At 37.7% G+C, this 22,444-nt stretch overlaps 1 protein-coding gene across 12 annotated transcripts in view; it reads right to left on the bottom strand.

The window, feature by feature from the left end:
• Window positions 1-22,444, bottom strand: part of camk2g1 (calcium/calmodulin-dependent protein kinase (CaM kinase) II gamma 1) — a 74,086-nt gene that overhangs the window by 32,571 nt on the left and 19,071 nt on the right. For all 12 annotated transcript variants that reach the window (XM_057358834.1, XM_057358829.1, XM_057358836.1 and 9 more), the window contains exon 3: window positions 6,018-6,077. In XM_057358834.1, the coding sequence (XP_057214817.1) occupies window positions 6,018-6,077 (60 nt within the window). The remainder of the gene's footprint in view (window positions 1-6,017; window positions 6,078-22,444) is intronic.

Below are 22,444 nucleotides of genomic sequence, written 5' to 3'. Positions count from 1 at the left end.
GGGAGAGAGAAGGAGAAAGAGAGAGAGAGAAGGAGGGAGAGAGAGAGAGAGAGAGAGAGAGAAGGAGGGAGGGAGAGAGAGAGGTGAGAGATGAGACCTAAAGCCAGTCCCATCTGCCAGCTGGCTCTGAAACTTCAGACCAGCACTACGGAGCAAACCCAAATCAGAATAAACCAAATTATCAAAGAAAGTGAAGTCATATTTAGACCATTGGGAATAGGAAAGTAAAGTGTTCGAGATGCAAAACAGAGACGGATCCTGACCAAATACAGACTCAGTGATCACATAGAGATCTATTGGGGAATAGAGAAAGGCAGACAAAGACAAACATGGCTTCCAAAGGAAGAACGAGTCTGTGCCCACTGTGACACTGGTGAGGCTGAGACTTAGACACACTTTCTCCTTCATTGTGATCAATTTAAAGAGGTGAGAGAGAAACACTTTCACAAAATGTCAAAGCTCATGCCAGAGTTTGATAGGTGTTCAGAAACAGAGCGAATGCAGATGTTACTGGGGGAGAAGAGACACACATCAGCTGCTGCTACATTCATCTATCAGCTGCACACCCTCAGAAACAAACTACTGCCTTCATCTCTTACAGTCAATGCACACATACACTGTTTACTTTTATTCCATTCTCATGTTTCACCCTGAAATGTACATTTGACATATTTTGTGTTATCTATATTTCATTTGTTTATTTACATATACTTTATTTTATATTTCATTCTATACTTTATCTCTTACTTACCACCTTATTGTAATTTTACTCTAATGTTTGTACTTATTGTATGTCTTTTGTTATGTGTTCAATGCTTTTGCAATATTGTAAGAACACACAATCATGCCATTAAAGTACTTTGAAATTGAAAATTGAGAGAGAGAGAGAGAGAGAGAGAGAGAGAGAGAGAGAGAGAGAGAGAGAGAGAGAGAGGAGGATAGAGTTCTGTAAACATTGCCCAGAATAGCAGGAGCCTTCTGAGAGCCCTAAGAGAGCAACAAAGTGACTAGAAGCTGAATTAGAGATGGAGGAAAGTCAGAAACAAATAACAAAGACATTCAGGATAATCCGCCTCTGTTGAATATGTATATTAGTTAATAATGTAGTTAATAATTGACTACTATGGTTGTTAATGGTGGCCAGGAACTGTTTGGTCACAAGCATTCTTCCAAATAACTTTCTCTGTGTTCATCAGAACAAAGACATTTATACAGATTTGGAACAACTTGAGGGCGAGTAAATGATGACAGAATTTTCATTTCTGGGGACTGTTCCTTTAATAATGTGACAGATCATTGAAGAAGCAATGCAAATGTCATGGGTTTTATCCCAGGGCACACAAATATGACTAAAATGTACACTCTTGAGGTCACTTTGGATAAATGTGTCTGCCAAATGAATTAATGCAAATATAATTGCAAATTACATCTTTATTAGAGTCAATAATCCTCAGAGTGACTGTTTGGCAAGCGAGGCCCGCAATGTTGACAATGCAAACATGGGCCACTAATACACCAGTAATTACAGAAACTTGCGTTTAAATAAATTGTACACGTCCAGACTAAGATTAAGACAGTGAGAGATTGCATTTATTTTATAAAGTGAGATATATCAAAGAGAAAACTAATTTTTAACATACAGGATAATTTTATCCAGTGGGATCTGATTTAATGGCTCTAAGGTGAGGTTGCAACCAACTGCTAACTCCACCGCTCCCTTTTATAGCACTACGGTGGCTGACAGAGAACTAAGATGTTATCACATTTTCACTTCTTTGCGGAAGCAGATAACGTATTTACGAAACGCGCTCTGTAGAGCAGTTTATCCGTTCAGGGCTACTGTAGAAACATCATGGAGAATTCCATGTAAGGGGACCCGCGGTGTATGTAGTTGGGGTTGAACGACCTTATATTTTTTGAGGTCGACTATTATGTGATAAAAGTCGCGTCGATGACGACTAGACGATGACGTCATTAATAAATTAAATAAAAGCTACGAAATGTTTTGCAACAAGATTTGATGGGTGTGTGGGCAGTAAGACACTCATGTGTGTGGGCTGCGGGAGAATCCCGTTGCAAAACATTCATTCCCTCGCTATAATTGCATTTATTAATGACGTCATCGACTAGTCGACATCGACGCGACTTTTATCACATAATAGTTGACTTCAAAAAATATAAGGTCGTTCAATCCCTAGCTCATTGTAAGGATAAAAACATAACGCTTCATGATGTAAAGTCTTTACACATCTCTGAAGACATTTCTGTCAATAGATCCTTGGTTAATTTAACCCAGCGGATGGGTTTGTCCCTTTTTGAACTAACGCTGGGTTGAAAAAAAACTGTTAATTTCCCCAAAAAGTGTAAACATGTTGACTCTGCAGCTCGTCTGAGCATCCGTCAAAAAAGCGCCACACTAACTTAGCGTGTGCCGACTATGCCAAAGGCAATGAGCACTCAGCCCTCTGTAACCTCTCAAACTCTCTCTCTCTCCGTCTCATTGGCTCTATTGTTGAGCACTTATGTGCAGCCCAAGCAAAAAACATGACAAGCTGTCCACTTCAGGAGACCCGACAGTAAGTAAAGCAAAGGAGAGAGAGAGAGACGGGCACAGGTGACAATGAAGCGCCATCGCCTCAGGAGGGAACAGAGACAGGAAAAAAACCAATAAGAAAACGACTAATGGAAAGATGCCGGGAGAGTGAAAGTAAGAGACGGAAAGGAGGAAAGAGAAAGGGTGTGCGGGTGTGAAGCTGAGGTCAGCGTGGGACAGGAGTGAAAAGGTGTGGAAGATACGAGATATTGGAACAAGTTGTCAGAAAAGGACGAATGCTGCAGCTTGTTAAATCAATGTCTGAACGTTAACCAGGAGCTGATTTGAAAGTGATCTTAGTAATGATTGACCCACAAATACAAAGGCCATATAGGTATCTGGATATTATATTATTCTATAATATGCCACAGATTGTGAGGTTGGTTGCTAGGCAACCTTAAAGAACAAAGCTCTATTTTGCGTTAAACATCTAAACAACTTCTCTCGTCTTGATTTGTGTATGTGACACTCTCTGTTTCACATAACAAATTACAAGTCTGTACATACAGAAACAGTAAACATAATTCTTCACAGCATCATCATCACAGCACCCAGCCCTAGCCTCAAGCACCCTTAAAGAGTAAATATTTTGTGATTTTTAAGGTCCTACTTTGGTTTATGGAGTGTCCAACAACAAGTTTACGTACATACACGGTGTAAAAACACTTTCGTTTTCTAATAATAGGCGGTAATTATTACCTTACTTCTTGACTGACTCTCAAATGATTCGTTTGGCGATTCATCTGTCTAATCCCTGCCTTTCTGTCAGCCTACTCTGATCTGATTGGTCAGATGGTCTAGTCTCCTGTGATTGGTCTACCATGTACAGCATCGCAAATGGAACGTAGGAGGGCATTACACCGAGTGATGCAAATCTGACCCGGAACTTAAATTAGAACGAGACGACTCGTTCATGTGATTCTGAGTCGACTCCTTTTTTCCCCAAGCCAATAACTTTGTTATTCGTTCACTTTTGGCTTTACAACTTGGCAGACTGCTTACATTCACACACAGCAACATTAAACACTGCATGAAATGTAATTTTAAGGACATTGTAATAGTTACTCTTTAAACAATTTTAGTTATGCCTTCCTTCACCTTTTTTGTGCTTTCTCAATCACGTTCCTTCAGATTCTTTCATTTGTTGTGAGATGGTTTGGGCCGTTGCAACTGCCCACTAGCATCTCCCACCTCAGCACAGTTATTTATAGAGCTAGACTCTTTCTCCATCTCTCATCGCTGCTCTCGCTCTCTCTCTCTCTTTAGCCTCACCTCTTTCTTTTTGTCAACATCGCCCTCATCTCGATGGCCATTCTGTTCCATTCCCTCCTCTCAGGTCTTCTTTTTTTCTCCCCATCGATCCACTTCTCCAACTTTGTCTCCACACCTCCTCTACAGTAAATCTCTCTATGCTGATTTCCCTTATTTTCCATTCTGCCGTATGTCTCTTTATCTGCTAATTTTTCCCCCTCATATTTCTTTCGACTGTTCATGTGTTCTTTAAAACAATGACTTTAGGGAGAGGCTGTTCCGAAGGACATACATTTTTTTTGCTGTGATAGTACTTCAGCGTTATTCATTCCCAGTCATCACTAGCACCAACACACAGTCTCAGTCTCTAACACACATGTAGACACACTAGGGCTGGAATGATAACTCGAACTCGTCCCATAATGTTTACAGTACGTATTATGTCCAAAGGCTGAAAGCGGTCTTTGTGGCTGTTTAAACAAATGCACTAACAGGGCTATACAGTGAGACGTATAACTTTATGTATTTACAAGTGTAGCACGAATGCGATACAGTTCGGCAGGTGCATTAAACAGAGCCGCTTGTTTGTGTGAAGTGCGTTTGTCATTGTGCTTGTTTCTGTGTGACGTTAATCAATGGCGCACAGCTAGTTTACTTAGTTTTAGTCTATGTTGCAAGTGAAACGTGTTTTCTGGCTGTATTGAGTCCATATAACTAGATGCGGACTTGTGGTCGCCGAATCCTGTTATTTAAACATGCCATCTGGCTGTTCTGCATGTCTGAGTGAATGAACTGCACAGTTTAAGGTCTGCAGAGTTTTACGTCTGCGCTGTATGAGGACATGAACACATGAACTTCATCTCCAAAGTTGCTCTGAGTTTATTTCAGAACATTTTACTGAGTGAAGCTATGTGAAGTGAATCTATCAAACACACACAAAAAATAAGCGTCTTCCGACGACCTGCCAAAATAAAAGTCCAGTTAACTACGGAAGTTTTATGTGGACAAATATATTACTATTTAATAGTAAAAATAAAAAAAGAACTTTGAAAAAATTTAACGAATTTAGGTAAACTAAATGCATCATGCATAAGCTGAAGTTAGATGTCTACCTTTGAAATTATTCTTTCTATTTTTGTTTATGTTTCTTATTTTTATATTTGTATTATATTGCATTTTGAATGTAATATGGCAATGGAATGTACTAAATGGGTTTAGTTTTCACAGATATTAATGTATGCAATTTCAGCAATAAATATGTTAATTTTTCTAAAAAGGAAACAAATTAGTTGTTCAGTTTAAGAGACCCGTCTTATTTTCTCTTGTATATTTAGTATTGCTCTTTAATAAAGAAAAAGTATTTATTATCCGAATACTCGATTAATCGCTGGAATAATTGGTAGAATACTCGATTACTAAAATAATCGATAGCTACAGCCCTAAGACACACACACACACACAATCTGTCTCACACACAAGTCCTTACAAACACACGCTCCCGCACATTTACACACGCTTTCATTTCAAAGTACACACTTCGTTCAACCTGAAAAATATCTTCGACTGTTTTCGGTCACTTTTACATGCCAAACATTTGTGAGAACAGACAAAAAAGTTAATACTCATTCATCGGATTAATATATACACACACACAGTGTGGGTGTAACTAGTTACTAAGTAATTAGTAATTTTCCCTTGAAAAAGTAAAGTAAGGGATTACTCTTATTCTTTCTGTAATTTAATTACAGTTACTTTTGATGTAATTAAACTAAATACTTTGTGTAATATATGCGTGTGTAATAGTGGAATTGACATCACAATTCAAAGTCTAACTTTAAAATCTGTGCTTTAATGTATAATTCTCACATTTGTAATACTTTTGTCAGTTAATAAGAGTACTTTATGTAGTTTAATATTATTTATTTGAATGAATTAAAAGAGCCGTTTCATGTCTATCCTTGAATCACTTAACTAATCAAGGTTGATATAGGATATAGAAAGTAATTAGTAATAAGTAACTAAATACTTTTTGGAGAGAGTAATTTTTAAAGTAATCTAATTACACTATTGAATATGTAATTAGTAACTAGTAATTAATTACTTTTTGAGAGTAACTTACCCAACACTGCACACACATACATAATCATAAGTAGACGTACATAAAAACACTCACCGATATTGGGGTGCTTGAGTAGACGGCAGATTCGAGCTTCACGTTCCAGTTTCTGGTGATCTGCGGAAGAGAGAGAAATCAAACATTAGATATTGAAGGTGGCTGATAGCTTGTTCTCGCAGATGTAAAAACAGAGACACATCGGCTAAGGTGTCGTGACGTTTTATTAAAGGTGTGCTGGGGAGGTTCATGTACTAGAACAAGCACTAGAGTACATGTCAGTGTCGGTCTTACATAATCAACATCCTAGCAACTCCCTAGCAACACACTAAATTCATTTAGAACCCTGTTTCATCTAGTTTAGCATCTAGTTTATCTATAAAATATAAACTGCACAAATATAGCCCAGGCTTGAGAAACACCCTGTCTGGTATTGTAATGATAAATACTTTAAAAGTCTCTTTGTTTTTTGGAGTGGGGGCGAGGTTCAAGCTAATCTAAGGCTTATTACTGTACATGTAATATGCTAGTGTGAGCTCAAAGGATGAATGTTATGTAAATTTAAACAAACAAGACTGAGGGCTCATTTCCTCCCATACACAACACACACACACACACACACACAAAGCATGGGGAGTTTTAAAAGTGCATACATTTGTCTGCTCAATATAAACATAAATTACCCAGCATGCACTGCTGGAAGCCAACAAATGACACTGCATATAACACAAACAAGATAATTATTTTGCCTCACCCAACAGTTTAGCAGCTTACGGTCAGATAATTTACATACTGTATGTGCACGCTTTTGTTTCTTATTTATTTATAACATATATTGTCATGCCAATAGCCATGTGGGGTGCACGTCAACATTGCGCAATACTGTAGCGCTTCAAGTGACCCCTTGTCTCAGCTTGTGGTCTCTTCCAACTTCTGTATCTCTGCCCATGTGATTTCATGTTGTCTTTTCACTTCTGAAAACTGTAAAGGCCAAAAAATTACTTAGAATAACAACACACGTCCATCATATCTTATAACTGCTTTAAACATAGCTATGATGGCATTTCTGTACGACAATTATAACCTGCTAAATATCAGAGAAATATCAGGGTCATCTCTGAGGTTACAGACAAGCTCTAACTTTGTTTCGATTAAATGATCTTGCCATTTTGCTTTGTAGTCACCACGCACATGAAACGCCATCACATTCAAATCTGCCACCTTTGTCAATGCTAAGATCAAAGGTTAAAATCATGTTTAGCGTGCAGTGTGCCCCAATGGTTCTGCCTTAAAGCACAGCACCCAACTTAGGCAGCAAAAACCAAGAAAGCTCAGTAGACTTCGGAGCAAAGCCATATGCCTAATCTAACAATCTGTGTTTAACATATTTTGAAGTGAAAAAAAATCAATTTCAATTGGTAGCTTTGTCAAAAACATCCAAAAACAAATGTTCTTCTTATGTGAAATGAAATTGTGATTCTCTTGTATAAAATCTAAATTTTAATAGCAAAAAACACATTCAACCACCTTAACAAGCACATCAAGCAGACGCTAAATGCTCATTTTGATTTGGCCGTTGTTTTGATTGAATGCGTTATTTGATTATGCGTGTTCGTGCGTGCACGCCAGTATCCATTATAATTTTCTGCATATTGTCAAACCTCTTTTTTCAGTCTTTTTCTATTGTTTTTTTCATGTGGTCTGTCGTTCTCTCTGGATTAGGTGTTAGCCTCCCACACGCTCACACATTCGCACATACACGTAGAATGCATGCTTCAAGATAATTGGATTATATACTCTACTATCTCGCCCTGTGACCCAGTGAAGAATTAACCCTTAGCGTGGTGCTGGCAAGAGTTCCATGAGCCTTCACGGTCCTTTCACTGTCTGCCAACATGACCACACAACTAACAACAGCCCGAGATGAGTGCCAAGGCGGAGTCAAAACCCTGACTGTGGATCAGTGGAGAGCCAGAAAGCCCATTTGATTCTATACACATAGTAAATTAGGATACAAAGGCAAAGGAACTATATATTATTGATTAGGAAGAGGAATGGACAAACAGCATGGTAGAGGAATAAAAAACAAAAAAAAAAAAACAGTACAAAAATAAGAGAACTTGACTTGCTAGTTACAGGGATAGTTAAAAAAATTACAATTATCTCATTATTTACGCATACTCATGTCATTCCAAACCTGTATGACTGTCTTCTGCAGAACACACAAAAAAAAATGTTTTGAAGAAAGCTGGTAACCAAACAACACTGGACCCTATTGACTTCCATTGCATGGATACAAAACTACTGAGACATTCTTAAAGTAATAGTTCACCCAAAAAATAAAATCATTTACTGACTCTCTTGTCATTTCAAACCTTTATGACTTTCTTCCGCAGAACAAAAAAAGAAGACATTTTGAAGAAAGTTGATAACCGAACAGCACTGGCCCTCATTCACTTCTATTGTATAGACACAAAACCAATGCAAGTGAATGGGGGCCAGATAACAACATTCTTCAAAATATTTTCTTTTGTGTTCTACGGAAGGAAGAAAGTCATACAGGTTTGAAACGACAAGAGGGTGAGTAAATGATGACAGAATTTTTATTTCTGGGTGAACTATCACTTTAAAATGTGTTCTACAGAAGAAAGAGTCATTTTTGGGTGAAATATCCCTTTAAGGGTCATAGGAGTGCTTTAATTTCCAGAGACAAAATAAATATTGATTCATCTATTCTACTGTTAATGAAATGAATTGAATCATTTGTTGTACATAAGGATGGTCCGTGCTATGCTGACAGATCCAATTTTACAGTAGCTACACAGCTATGACCAACATGCAATAGGCAGAAGGCAGGCTCGAAAACACAAGGGAAATAGCTGGAGATTGCTTGAATTAGAGCAAAATCAATGGACAGGAGTCCATCCACATGTCCATCGACTGTCAGCACAGAACTCTCAAGCTTTGCTAAATCCCATGCAAAAATACGCCATGGTCTTCGTAAACAAAGACTTGCATCCAAAAAACAGCAGAGGGATTTCGTACTCATGGCACCAAACATAATAACAAGAAATATTGGTTCTTTTACAACCCTGTTCTAAAAGGAATAGTTCACCCTAAAAAAACATGTCTGTCATTTATTTACTCTTATGTTGGGAAAAACCTGTACAGTATGACTCATTCTGTGGAACACAATAGAAGATATAATGGAAAATTCTGTCTATACAATGGAAATCAATGGGTTCCAACATTGTTTGGCTAAAAAAATTCTTTAAAATATCTTCTTTTGTGTTCTGCAGAAGAAAGAAAGCAGGGCTGTTCAGTGCGACATATATGTTCCAATTGGAAGTATTACAGACCCTCCCATCCCTATAATAAGAATATCTCTGGCTGTAGTGTTGTCACGGTACCAAAATTTCAGTAGTCGGTACCAATACCAGTAAAATTCCACGGTTCTCGGTACCAATTTCGGTACCAAAGCAAAACACCAGTACATGCTAATTGAAACACAATTTTATTAATAAAGCTCATTATTAATATAAATGTATAGAAAGCAATGCCATTTTGTATACATGAAGTATACAAGTTAATTGTTCCCGAAACGGTTGTGTGCTCACTGGGGTCTTTCATGCTGATGAACATCCTCCTCAGTCTGCTGCTGTATAAGACAAATAGAATAAACTTCAGTAAGTCAACTGACTGAACAAACATGCATATGCAATATTAAAACAAACCTCAGTTTTTATACTGCATTTACACAAGATTACTTACATTAAGGTAACTGTATATTAAAATAATAAATGCAACAGATATATTTTTCTTTAGTTTAAATGTGGCTTTTTAATCCTAATAGAGTTATCTATCCAAGACATACACATTGCTAGTCATACAGTTAGTATGCTAGTTTTCTAGCACATAGATTTCAGATAGGCCTATATAAAATAGGTACTGTAAACCCCATCCTGTCCTCCCACTTATTTTACCCCATTACAGTTATAAAAGCATTAAATAATTAAATTAATTAAATAATTAAATAAGTTAATAAGGACACTTGACTGGATTAGCATTGGCGCTAACAAATTAACACGAAAACAGGGACGTTTATTTTAACGTAACCTTTAATTTAACATATGATACAACATTCATAATGCAAACGCGAACAGAATTTGAAACTTACCGCTTGAACTTGTTAACTTAAATCCAGATGTTTCCTCCTTTCACAACAAAACTCTGTTCGTTTTCTTCGTGATATGACTTTAATCTGAAGTATTTCTGTGCGCATCTCTTGTGGATTGTCGGAGCCGCGCTTATCCGCTCATCACGTCTTATTGCGTCTATTAAAAGTTTCCGACTGACAACCTGTCAGACAGAGCATCAGTACCCGGTTGACCCGGTACGTCGGTGGTACCGGGTCTTATGAAAATGAGGTACCGACAACTTTTTTATTTTTAGGTACCGACTTGGACCTGAAGTACCGGTACTTTTGACAACACTATCTGGCTGGGCTCGAAATTGCAACCATTTTAGTCGCATATGCTCCCTATATTTAACCTGTGCGACCTCAAAATATATTTGGGAGCTTTTGTGTGAATGCACATTTTGTTGTGGTGCAACTGCTTTCATTACTGTACAGCAGTGGTTCTCAAACATTTTCGTTGTAAGGCCCCCTTTGTGTTAAGTGCATTGCTTTGCGGTCCCCCCATATAAAGACGTATAATCTTAAACTTAGAATTTTTTATTAAACCAAAAACATTCAGTTATACAATGCTGGAACCTCAATTCTTTTGGTTGGTGGTGTCATTTTTCTGATGTTTGATTGCATAAAATCTATGATAAATTTCTATATTTCATAAAATGCCACAAAATCTGTGGCCTCCTGGATCCATCTTGGGGCCCCCCAGGGGGCCACGGCCCCCAGTTTGAGAACCATTGCTGTACAGAACACGCTAATATCTGTACAAAGTATATGCCTGCTGCTGTGAGCTACAGTGACCTGCCCAGCCATTCATAAAGACAACGTGATTTATCATCCTGCAACGCTACTTTCCCACCGTTTCTCTATGTAAACACATGCTAAATGGACGGTTTCAACATTCGCGGGCGTCTGAGAGCACACAGCGAGCTGTTGAACAGCAACGGACTGTACCACAAGTTGAGTATAGCAATTGCAAGTTCACATTACGTTATTTTAAATACATTCACAGGCAAACCTCTTCAAAAACGGATCATCTGTCTCTTACATGTGTGCAATGTTAGCATAAACCATGATGTGTTTATGTAGTTTTAACTGTTTCTCTCAAGGCTGTGAGGGTTCAGTCAGTGGAGGAAGGAGGATTGACAGTGTGATATAATCACCACCTCTGCTAACATGAGCACTGCAAAAAGCATATAAAGAAAACAACCACAGCTCTTTACTAAAAGCTGCACCTGTTTAGAAAACAAAGCATAATTTTTGTGCAATTACTGCCTTTCAGTTGAGTTTGTGACAAAACATTTAGCAGAGTTTACATATTGTTTATTTCTGCATAATATAATTCATTAAAATAGAAGTTTAATTTGAAGGTTGATTTTATAATGCCTACATTTTTTGCATTTTGTGCTTTTAAGGTGAATAACACAAAATTTTAAATTATAATAGGTTCTAATGCGTTCTATTGTCTCTTGTCGCATCGCGCCGCATCCGGTGTAGACATGGTGTTAGAGACAATTTTTCCCTATATATTTCATCATTGAGGATTTCTTTAAAAAAGTCTAAAAATCTCATCTCGTCTCGTTCTCGTGGGATAAATCTTGTGGGATAAGTGTCTCGTAACACCCCTAATAAATACTATAGTATTGTATATTACTGTATTTTTATGTGGACAAATATATTACTTTTGTATAGTACAAAACTTAGAAAAATGAAAACGAATTTAGGTAAACTAAAAATTATACGGCCCTAATTTATCTATGTGTATGTAACATTAATTTCATTTGTCAGTTATTTGTCTGCCTATTCGTGTGATAAAATGCACTTGTGTTTTTTTAAAGATGACAACAGACGTTTTATACTTGTGCTACAACGGTTTGGCCTGTGCTACAAAATTTTACACCTCTGTAGCACCAGTGCTATGTGCAATAAAAGTTAACGTACAGCCCTGGAAAGTCATACAGTTTTAGAATGATATGAGGGTAAGTAAAACAAAAAAGTCATCTGTTTAAGCACATTTACAAGTTACCAGTATTTTGTTTATGCAACCAAAATAATTACGTGCCGTGTTGACTTCAAAACACAACCTATTCAATAGGCTGTGAGACATTGAGGAATTGAGGTACCTCAATGTATTGAGGTATTGAGGTACCTCAATGTCTCACAGCCTCGATTTCATTCACACACAATTAAATATGCAGTCTAGTCTGACTAACTTAAGTTGTTACTCAACTGAGATGTAGCAAAAAGAAAAGTGTCAGACAGTGAAATGAAATTCCCAAACACCACATCTCAGAAGTTGTACACACACAGTAATTTGAGAGGAAACCCCATACGGTAGTGAGAGACATCAGTGTGGTGCTATCATAAGTACTTCAGTTTCACTGCGGAAGACCACATACACTCATGCAGTAATTGTATTACAGACACACACACCTCTAATCTGATGCATAATTAAATGCAGGGTAGAGATAGGAAGAGCCCTCTGTCCTGACATTTTGTGCAAAGAGTAAATGAGAGCGGGACAGACAGAGAGACAATGGGGTGGGGGGTTACTGAAAGGGTAAAGAGAGAGAGAGAGAGAACGAGCGAGACAGAGAGAGTCTCAGAAAGGATCAACCAGTTGGGCATCAGGTTGAACGTGTCTTGAAAGTGTATTAGGTTATTTCAGATTCAGTTCTTTCACATTTCGATTCATAATAAATCATAACAAACCATTTAAAGCTGCAATCTGTAATATTTTGGATAAAATAAACAAAAGTGCAGAAGCATAAAAATGTTTAATTCTCTTTACCTTACCCTAATCTGTAACATTAATCTCATAATAAGTAAAGGATAATGTACAGGCAACCAGTTGTTATCGCAGAAATAAGACCCGACAGTGTGATCAGTCTTGTATTACACTGAAGGGGCTTATTTCGCGATAACAGCCGGCTGCTTGTACATTATCCCGCTTATTACACGGCTACTTGCCACATGAGAAGAAAACTGGACATGAACTGTGAATTTGAATTATTTTATTATCTCATTTTTACTGAATGCAGACCTTCCGCGAGGAAAAGCAGTTACTTTCGGTTTTAAGGTAAGAAACGACGTTCAAATGTCACGAACAGGCAATTTGGTTTAATCATTTGTAAATATAATGTCAAATATGTTATTAAAAGACATATTTATATTTAATTTGTCCAAAAAAAAAACTGTCAAAATGATTTGTTGCATCCGGGTTAGTGTGTTGTTAGTTTTGAGCGATTGTTATCTGGGAATAACGAACCTGCAAATGTCACGACTGGCCAATCAGAATCAAGCATTCTAACGAGCCGTGTAATAATTAATTATAATTTGCTGTTGGCTATGATTTCACAGGAAATTTAAGTATAACATTATTTGACTTTAATCCATGTAAAAAAAATCTCAGAAGGTAAGCTGCAAGGTGCAAGGATAGGCAAATGAATTTTGACCTTTGATAATGAAATTCTCGAGACATTTTAGGAGGTCCTCTTTAAATAAGCCTCATAAAATTTATATAAAATGTATAATATAACGTATATCCTACATGTATGTAATATTGTAAAAAGGCTATAGCAATTTGAATTGAATCACCTGATGTCCAAAGGTTTGTGTGAGGGTTAGGTTTAGAAGGAATTATAGTTGGAACTTAAATTAAAAGTGAAACTGACATAGAAACTGATTTGCAAGTGGAATTGAAACACAGAAAGGGATCAAAATAACAATAGAGATGCAGAAGCGCAACTAATCACAAGAGGTAAGTGTGTGTGCTTGTGTGTGTAAGAGATAAAGGATTACATGAGATATCCACTTGATGAACTCCCTCGTGCAAGTGTTCTGCACTTTAATCCTGTGCATGTGATGGCAACGTGCCGTTATTCCTTTGTTTCTTTACTGATTCAATAACTCATTCATTCCTCTAATTTACTGTATGAATATGAGTAATCCCGTGTACTGCAGAAATACTCCACTTCCTGTTGACATCATGAACCATCCTTCACAGCCTGCTTTGCTTCCGCGACATGATGTATTTTTGTGTGAAACAGGATGGGCTGAAGGGACATCAGACAAAAAGAAGTCATTTCCGAGGCGGGGCAAGTTATTTAATGAAAGATTTCAAAGACAGATACTTTTTCATCGTAATAACACGCACTGATAAATCATGCACATCAATACAATGAATTTATTTTAATAAATAGGGTCAAATTTGATGTCATATAAGCAAAACATACAATTATTCCTTTAGCCAATAAAAACTGTTTGCGGATCAGTTAACAATTCTAAGATATATACCAGAATGTACCACAGCACTGACCAAATATTAGGTTTATTCACATGGAACCTATTTTAAAGCACTAAAGTGGCCAGTAATGAGGTGCTGTAATGTGAACACAACACTGGATAGATCAAAGATCAAAGGATGGCAAGTAGGTCATAGTAAATAGTGTTACCATGGTAACTACAGAGATGGATCGGGGCATCTGACGGATTAGGAACAGGAAGTGAGATTATTGCTGAGATTATTGGTAGGGTGACCACCCGTCCCGCTTTGCATTGTACTGCACAGCATTTTCACCCCTTGTCCAGCACGCCGCATATTGAGAATATGTCCCGCATTTGGTTTGTTGGGTGGTGGTCACCCTAATTATTGGTAAATGCCCAAGCTGTGCCTATATTCCCACACACGATCAGGGTGCATGCCTAGACCTGTGCACCTGTTCAATTAAAATGGAAAATATATAAACTACATCAGTGAGCAGAGCACTCTCGCTCTGTGCGCGAACTGGACGGACCCCGCAATTTACATGCAGGGTTTTTCCTGTATAGAGAAATTGTCGTGTCAAATGTCGTGCCGCCTCAGGCTCTCGCCAAAATTATGTTGTGAGTCTTCACAAGAAATGCTGCGTGCATTTAACAGACTGTCATATGTAACTGCAGTTGCGACATTACGCCACAGTAGAGGCGCTGTTTCGTTATCAGCACACTGAGGCGCTAAAAAGAGATGCAGAACAAGAGCTAGCCTGTGTTTCACGGCTGTTTGTTTTGCATCCAAGTACGTTTAATTTCTTGAAATTTCTTAAATTAACATGACGTACATCATTGTAATGTATTTAGCTGTGCAATTGGATCGTTGAATCAGCGTATACTGTACACAGCGAGTTCGCCAGTATGAACGCACATTGCGTTTAGAACGACTCGCACACGAATGACTCATTTGAACCGATTCATTTAAACTATTGAACTTTTCATTCACTAGCGAATACAAGAGATCACTGAATCATTTAAAGTGAACCACAGAGAATGAAAGATGTGAATGAGCTTTGCTCATTTTGAAAGACTGGTTAATTCAGTTGGCTATTGTGGGCTGAAAAGTTAGTTGAAAATGATAAAAATGCTTTATTTGATAAAAAAACATTTCTGTTTGGTTGAATAAAAGTAATGTTTTATATAACTTAATAATTGTCATTTTTATCTAATTTTGTTAGAACTTTTAATATGTCAAACTCAAAGTCACTTTGGTTAAGCCACTTAAAGGTACGGTAGGCCTCCGTGTGTGTGTGTGTGTGTGTGTGTGTGTGTGTGTGTGTGTGTGTGTGTGTGTGTGTGTGTGTGTGTGTGTGTGTGTACAAGATCAGGATGGCACCACTTCCGCCTCATTTTGAGCCAGGAAAAACCCTGTGTATGTTTTCAAATAGGGAAAAAAAACCCTGTCATTGAATTTATTTTCACAAGCCATTTTAATAAAGGTGACTGTGACATCTCACATGAGGCTTTGACTTGCTAGTAAACATTTATGCCACTTTGTAGAAAATATCGGTATACATATCGGATATCGCCTTTCATCAAAAAAAATACAGAGATATGAATTTTGGTCAATATCGCCCAGCCCTAGTATATTATAGACCACTTATTTACCACAGTTTACTATACGAGTTGTACGAACTAGTCACGTGATTTTGACACTGTACCCTAAAAGTGTTGACTGTTCCAAGAAACCTGCGCGCAGGACGGATGTCATTCCCACTCGCTTTAGTGGGATTCTGTCACACTCCCGGCAATAATATGTTATCTTGTCCTGCTTCCGCAAGCATCATTCACAGTGTGTCCTGTTTTCGTCCGCAACATTCACAATTTGATCTGACGCCGCAAAAGCTCGCAGGTAAAGCCTAACGTTACATAGATTTCAATGCGCTGTGTAATATCTTACAGATATTATAGGCTATTTTTGTTCGTGTTCCCCGTTTAATAAAACATGAAAGAAAAAGAGTAAATAAAAATGTTTCTCATATTGGTAACTTGTGTACTTCAGACTGGAGCAGGCGGTCTGACAGTAGCCTGTAGCCTTTAGTACAGTTCCCTGTACTAAACAACTTGTCAAAGTATGTTCTGTGCATCCCGCCTTCTGAGAGAACCGTCAGCTTTTGTGGGCGGAGTTTAGAGTACAGACTTGAACTGAAATCAAAGAGTATAGAATACCAAGAGGCTAAACTCAATAGAACGTTGTATTGCAACACCTGCGCCCCGCGATTTTGGGGTGAAAGTGACTCGCCGTTTTGAAAGTGACAGCTGCTTTGTTAAGAAAAAAACATTAAAGCTGAAATTCAACCTGAATCATGATATTACATGATGACAAAAGCCTTGGCTCGCTAGAAACCATGTCATTTATAAAGCCCAAAATGGTGGCCGCACTGTTTCCCAAAGAACACCAGAGTTTCGCCTCTTGGTATCAATACTCTTTACTGAAATGGTTGTCAGTCAGAATTGCTTGCATGGATGTTTTTTTTTTCTTTAAATCATTTTGCAGTGTAGCCTATAATAATCCAACAGTTTTCGTTTATTCATATTTTTAGCTTATAATATTGAATGACACTTTTTAATGAAGTGTTTTGTTGTTTGGAGTACAGAGTATAGTACATTCTATCAGCAGTCAGTTATAGGCCTATTATAGGTTATTCAATTAGGGAGAGGGCTCAATTTTATTGTTTTAATTTAGCCTATTTGTTTTGTTCAATTTTATTTTAAGTTATCTTGTATTACATTGAAAAGCAAGACAAAATATAAAAAGCAAATTTTGACCATTCAGTTCATGCAATAGTGAAAAAATTGGCTAAATAAATAGAAGAAATACGAAAAGCCATGTTCGGTATTCGGCCTTCGGCCAAGTGTTTTCATTTTTATTCGGCTTCAGCCAAGAATTTTCATTTCGGTGCATCCGAGGGGTGCAACGGTTCTCGGTAAAAGTTGAACCGCACCGTTCTCCACAAACGGTTCGGCATGCGCTTGGACCGCGGCTCATCTTAAATCTGACGACCCATTTATAACATGGTTCATTAGAAATTATAATGCGTAAAACAGACTGAAAAAATTCAGCTAATGTATGTTTGTCAATGGATACACATTTAATACCTACAACAAATCAAATAACGTAGACAAATTTCAATAGGATTGACGTATGCTGTAATATGACCAGACATTTATGCTTTCATCACCCGGGTGTTGTGAGCGCGCGAGTGCAGGAATCCCTGAACAGCACGTGTTGCTGTTTAAACTACACTCATTCAAGCCTTGACAATTTAAACAATTAAGTGCAAGATGATGCACAAGAAAACTTGCATGCGCGCTGTGAGAAGATCCGAAGCGCGCACAACGAAAGTCACAGACATGGCACAAATATTGAGTTGTCTTTGAAGTCTTGCGCTTAAACGGACAAAATCACACTAAAAGTAGGTCAACATGCCCCTCTTGTCCAGTATCTTAACAAACATAGTCGGTTATGTCTACAGACGTAACAGACGAAAAACAACGCATGTGTACAGTATCAGTGTACTGGATCTGTTGCATTCCTCTTAAAGCGACAGCAGCATATTCCTGCTGTCTGTTAAAAGTCAAGGAAACCACTCACTGCTTGTGACTCAATAGCTTCTGTAACTTCAATTATGATTCATCTTGATTTAATTTGTACATATGCAATGTTATGTTATATTTGATTACTTTAATCCAATTCTATACCTTAAAAGGTATATATACAGTATCTTATTTTATTTTCTACTTTGCTCTGTTGTTTTATTGGTGCTGTCACTTGTAGCTTGAATATTTGTTCTTATTTTTATTTGTCAGTAGTCCCTTTTCCCTGAACATGGCACATACCGAGCCGAAACCGTGACCCTAAAACCACGATATATATAAAAAAACATGAGTCATTTGAACCGTTACACCCCTAGTGCATCCCTATTATAGCCTTTGGTGGATGCTAAGATAGCTAGTTATCACTATAATTATCATTGTTGGTGTGAACAATACTAGAAAATGTCACCATGGTGACAAATCAGCATTCAAATAATCAGAATTCACTGCAATAAATAAAGCACATGAAACCTACGGCTTATTTTTGCATTTCATGCTTAACAAACACAAAATGTAGCAAAATGTGAAACCTCAGCACCAGACTGGCAAGCTAAGTGACCTTTGTATTACACGAAACGCTCTCGCTCCGGCCCTGGGGCAGCAGACCATTCTTATTGTTGAGCCCTGCACACAAACACACTCATCTAAAATGCCCTAATGTGATAACACCCTCCATGCCATCAATCCCAAAACAAGAACAAATGAAAAAGTAATAAGCGGCATTCTGTTTTCGTTTCAGCTGGCATGCGTCTCAACTCGCAAATACAGTGATAAAACTCAAATTACAGCAGTCATGGTCTGTGACTTGTTGAGATAATGCATTCATTAAGATGCCAGAGGGAAAAAGGAGGAGCTGGGAGGCAATCGACTACAGAAAGACTGGTACGGTAACCCATCCCTGAAAGATAAAGCTCAATCAAAACACGCATACGACGAATGCCGCAACCTTTAATTGTTCCGTCACCCGTGCCACTTACAGAAAGAGGGAGTGTGTTAGACGTAATGTTGGTGTCAGTGTTTTGCTTTATTGTGCTGAGGCTCAGAGATCCGTGGGCTCAATTACTACCCCGGTGAGAGGCACTCCAGCGTTTGTCGCAATCAACAAAACTGCATCGGACGACAGAAAAGAGCAGGCGCAGAGAAGCACAAGACCCCGAGGGACACGGGTCTGGACCTGGAGAGCAAATCAGTGTGCGTCTGGACAATTAATAGCCTGTCAATATCTGCTGGAGGCAGCTGGCCGATACTGCTCTTCCATTTCCAAATGATGAAATGACCAATTTTTTTCGATTGACTAATGTTAAATATGACAAACCGTCATTATGTTGAAAAAGCAGCAAATATGGTGAGGCACTCTATAATTACAGGAAACATGCTGCATTATCCGCTTTATAATACTGATTATGTGGTTTTCAAAGTAAGCAAAGCTTATTATAACATTTACATCCGAGCCCGATCTGTACGCTACTAAAGCTTACAAATACCAGTAGTTTGCAACAGCAGATGTTGGCTATTTTAAAGGTCCAGTGTATGAAATTTAGCGGCATGTAGTGGTGAGATTGCAAATTGAAACCAATGGCTCACTCCACCTGTCCCTTTCAAAGCACTATGACACAGGACTAAGATGTCGTCACGTTTTTGCTTCTTTGCCGAAGGAGATAACATATTTATGAAACACGCTCTGTAGAACAGTTTGTCCATTTAGGGCTACTGTAGAAACAACAAGGTGAATTCCATATAAGGGGACCCGTGGTGTATGTAGATAGAAATAGTTCATTCAAAGGTAATAAAAACGTAACGCTTCGTTGTGTAAGGTCTTTATACACCTCTGAACACATAGTTATGTATATTATATTGCATTTCTGTCAATAGTTCCTCAAACAAATTACACACAGTACCTTTAAAGTCTACATGAAATCAGAAGTGACCCTATTTACTTTTTAGTACCCATTCCAGACAATCTGAATGTTTGTCTTTGTAATCTTTTATCAAAATGTCATTTTATTGTCATTTACAGACCATGCACAGCTGGTGCATTGCATTCTGGTGCATTCTGGCATATAATGCAGTCTATTTCATTCCAACTCCAGAAAAAGAGCAATGTAAAACAGAATTTCCAAATGCAACTTCAGGCTTGTTTCATTTATTGATGACCATTGATTGCAATACCCAATGCTGCATTGTGATGTCAGCAATTAGTTAATGTGACAGTAAAAGAGCAAAAAAGGGGTGTGGAAAGAGGGACGCGTCAATCAATTGAAGTTTATGAACAGTTTCTCTCTACACTCTTAAAAATAAAAGTGCTTAAAAGGTTCTTCATAGCGATGCCATAGAAGAACCATTTTTGGTTCCCCAAAGAACCATTCAGTCAGTCAAAGGTTCTTTAAAGAACCATCTCTTTCTTACTTTTTTATAATCTGGAGAACCTTATTTTGAAACAGAAAGGTTCTTCAGATGTTAAAGGTTCTTTATGGAACCAAAAGGTTCTTCTATGGCATTAAAGAACCTTTTGAAGCACCTTTTTTTAAAGAGTGTATCTGTGCTCTGGGAAACACTTTCTTCGCAGTTAAAAGGTGAAGCTGAGGTCAGACGGGTTTACTCAAAAAGAAAAATCCAGGCCAAATCCATGCTGGGCACGCTGCCAGTCTTCACAACGCTCACCATACCAACCACAACCACGCGGGCATACATGCCAAGTCCCCAGACTGTGTGAGTAAGTGCCATATGACAGAGAAAAAAACACGCTAAAGACGCAACAGGATGTGTGTGTATCAGATCGTTTAAATAGGATGTCTACAACCTAAGTTGAGAAAACACATATCAAAAAACGAAAATAAGGCAGATGATGTCATCATTTTTTATAGGCTGATTTCCTTTAAATAAAGACAGAAAAATGTCATTTATGATGCTCTCCACCTCCTTACAAACAAACCTAAGCAGAGTCCAGCCATGCATCAGCAGCAGGTTATCAGAATATATCTGGTCCAGACAGCATCGTCCGTCCCCAGGCACCGGCCAGCAGGGCCACTCCGTCTGCATTTTAGAGATCTATTACATCTTCCTCCTCTGTCTGTGCCCTGTTCTGTTTCACAATGTCACTTTTCCACTGTTCTGAAAAGATATTTTCAACAGAAATTCCCTCAGCTCTGTTTTTCTGCTGTGCCCAGGACAAAAACCCTTGATATCATTGCTGAGGAAAACATACAAGTGAATGGGGTGTTTTGAAAAGATGCTTTCAGTGAGAAGACATATTGACATTTTATGGCAATGAGCAGAACACATGAATGCATATCAAAATAATCAAATCACAGAAGACTTTGGATTTGCAATGATAGTATTCATGTATATTTGCTATTTTAGTACTGTATGTGGGCTGTGAGAACATTTAAAGTTGACTAAAAGTAATACTATTAAATCGTTTCTGTTCATTTAAATCAAATAAAGTGTCAATCTAAATATTATTTGAAAATCTTAAACTAAATGAAAATTTGAATCTTGCCTCAGCAATAAAGCTAAAGAACTAAAATGATTGACTTAAATAAACTGAAATAAAACAAAATGTATAAGCAATTAAAAAAATTAAACTAATACATAATACAATGAAAAAAGCACAACAAAATTGCTAAAAATAAAACTCAATTAAAACCATAAAAAATACAAAAAATAAAATCACAAAACTAAAACTATAATAAATGAGCATTAAAGGTACTCCATGACACAGCTTGAGTAAATAATTGAGGTTTATACTGATTTATATGACTAATTACAAAAAAGGCAACATTCATAAAAAAATATTTGTTAAAATGATTAAAATAAAATAAAAAAATTAAATAAAGAGTTTAACATGATTATTTGATCCTCAAGAACTTATTCTGGAGGCTGAAACCTGTGGTGCTACTTTTTCATAAGACGACAAGATTGCTGCAATACCGTGCGATTCCTTCATAAAAGTGCCAGACAAATAAAAATGGCAGGTTACAAAGGCGATCTTGACCTCTTCCCAGTTACTCAAACTGTATTAACCTCACAGTATAATTGCTAAGGGAATACGAATGGCTGCAGCGTCAGTCAGCCAGCGCTGATGCGCCAAGCATAGACCACTGAAAATGTTCAGTCCTGCCCTGTTGCAAAGACCATTATTACACAGTACAGTGTTTTGGATTCTGGTGTGGTTTTATTCCCAGCACAGACTTGCTCAAACTTTTTAATTGTAAGACCTGCACTTTTCTGCAGGATGGTCCATAGATATGTATGTAGATACCACATTCAACAGCTCCAGAGAGGTCAACATGTCGGCCATCTTGGAACAGTCTAAATATAATGTTAACTTTCCCAAGATGTCACAATACTGCAGTCTCTGGATGGTAAAAACCATCGAAAAAAATAT

The sequence above is a fragment of the Triplophysa rosa genome, linkage group LG18, assembly GCF_024868665.1.
Source record: "Triplophysa rosa linkage group LG18, Trosa_1v2, whole genome shotgun sequence".
Lineage (NCBI taxonomy): Eukaryota > Metazoa > Chordata > Actinopteri > Cypriniformes > Nemacheilidae > Triplophysa > Triplophysa rosa.
This window is presented reverse-complemented; position numbering and strand designations above follow the sequence as displayed.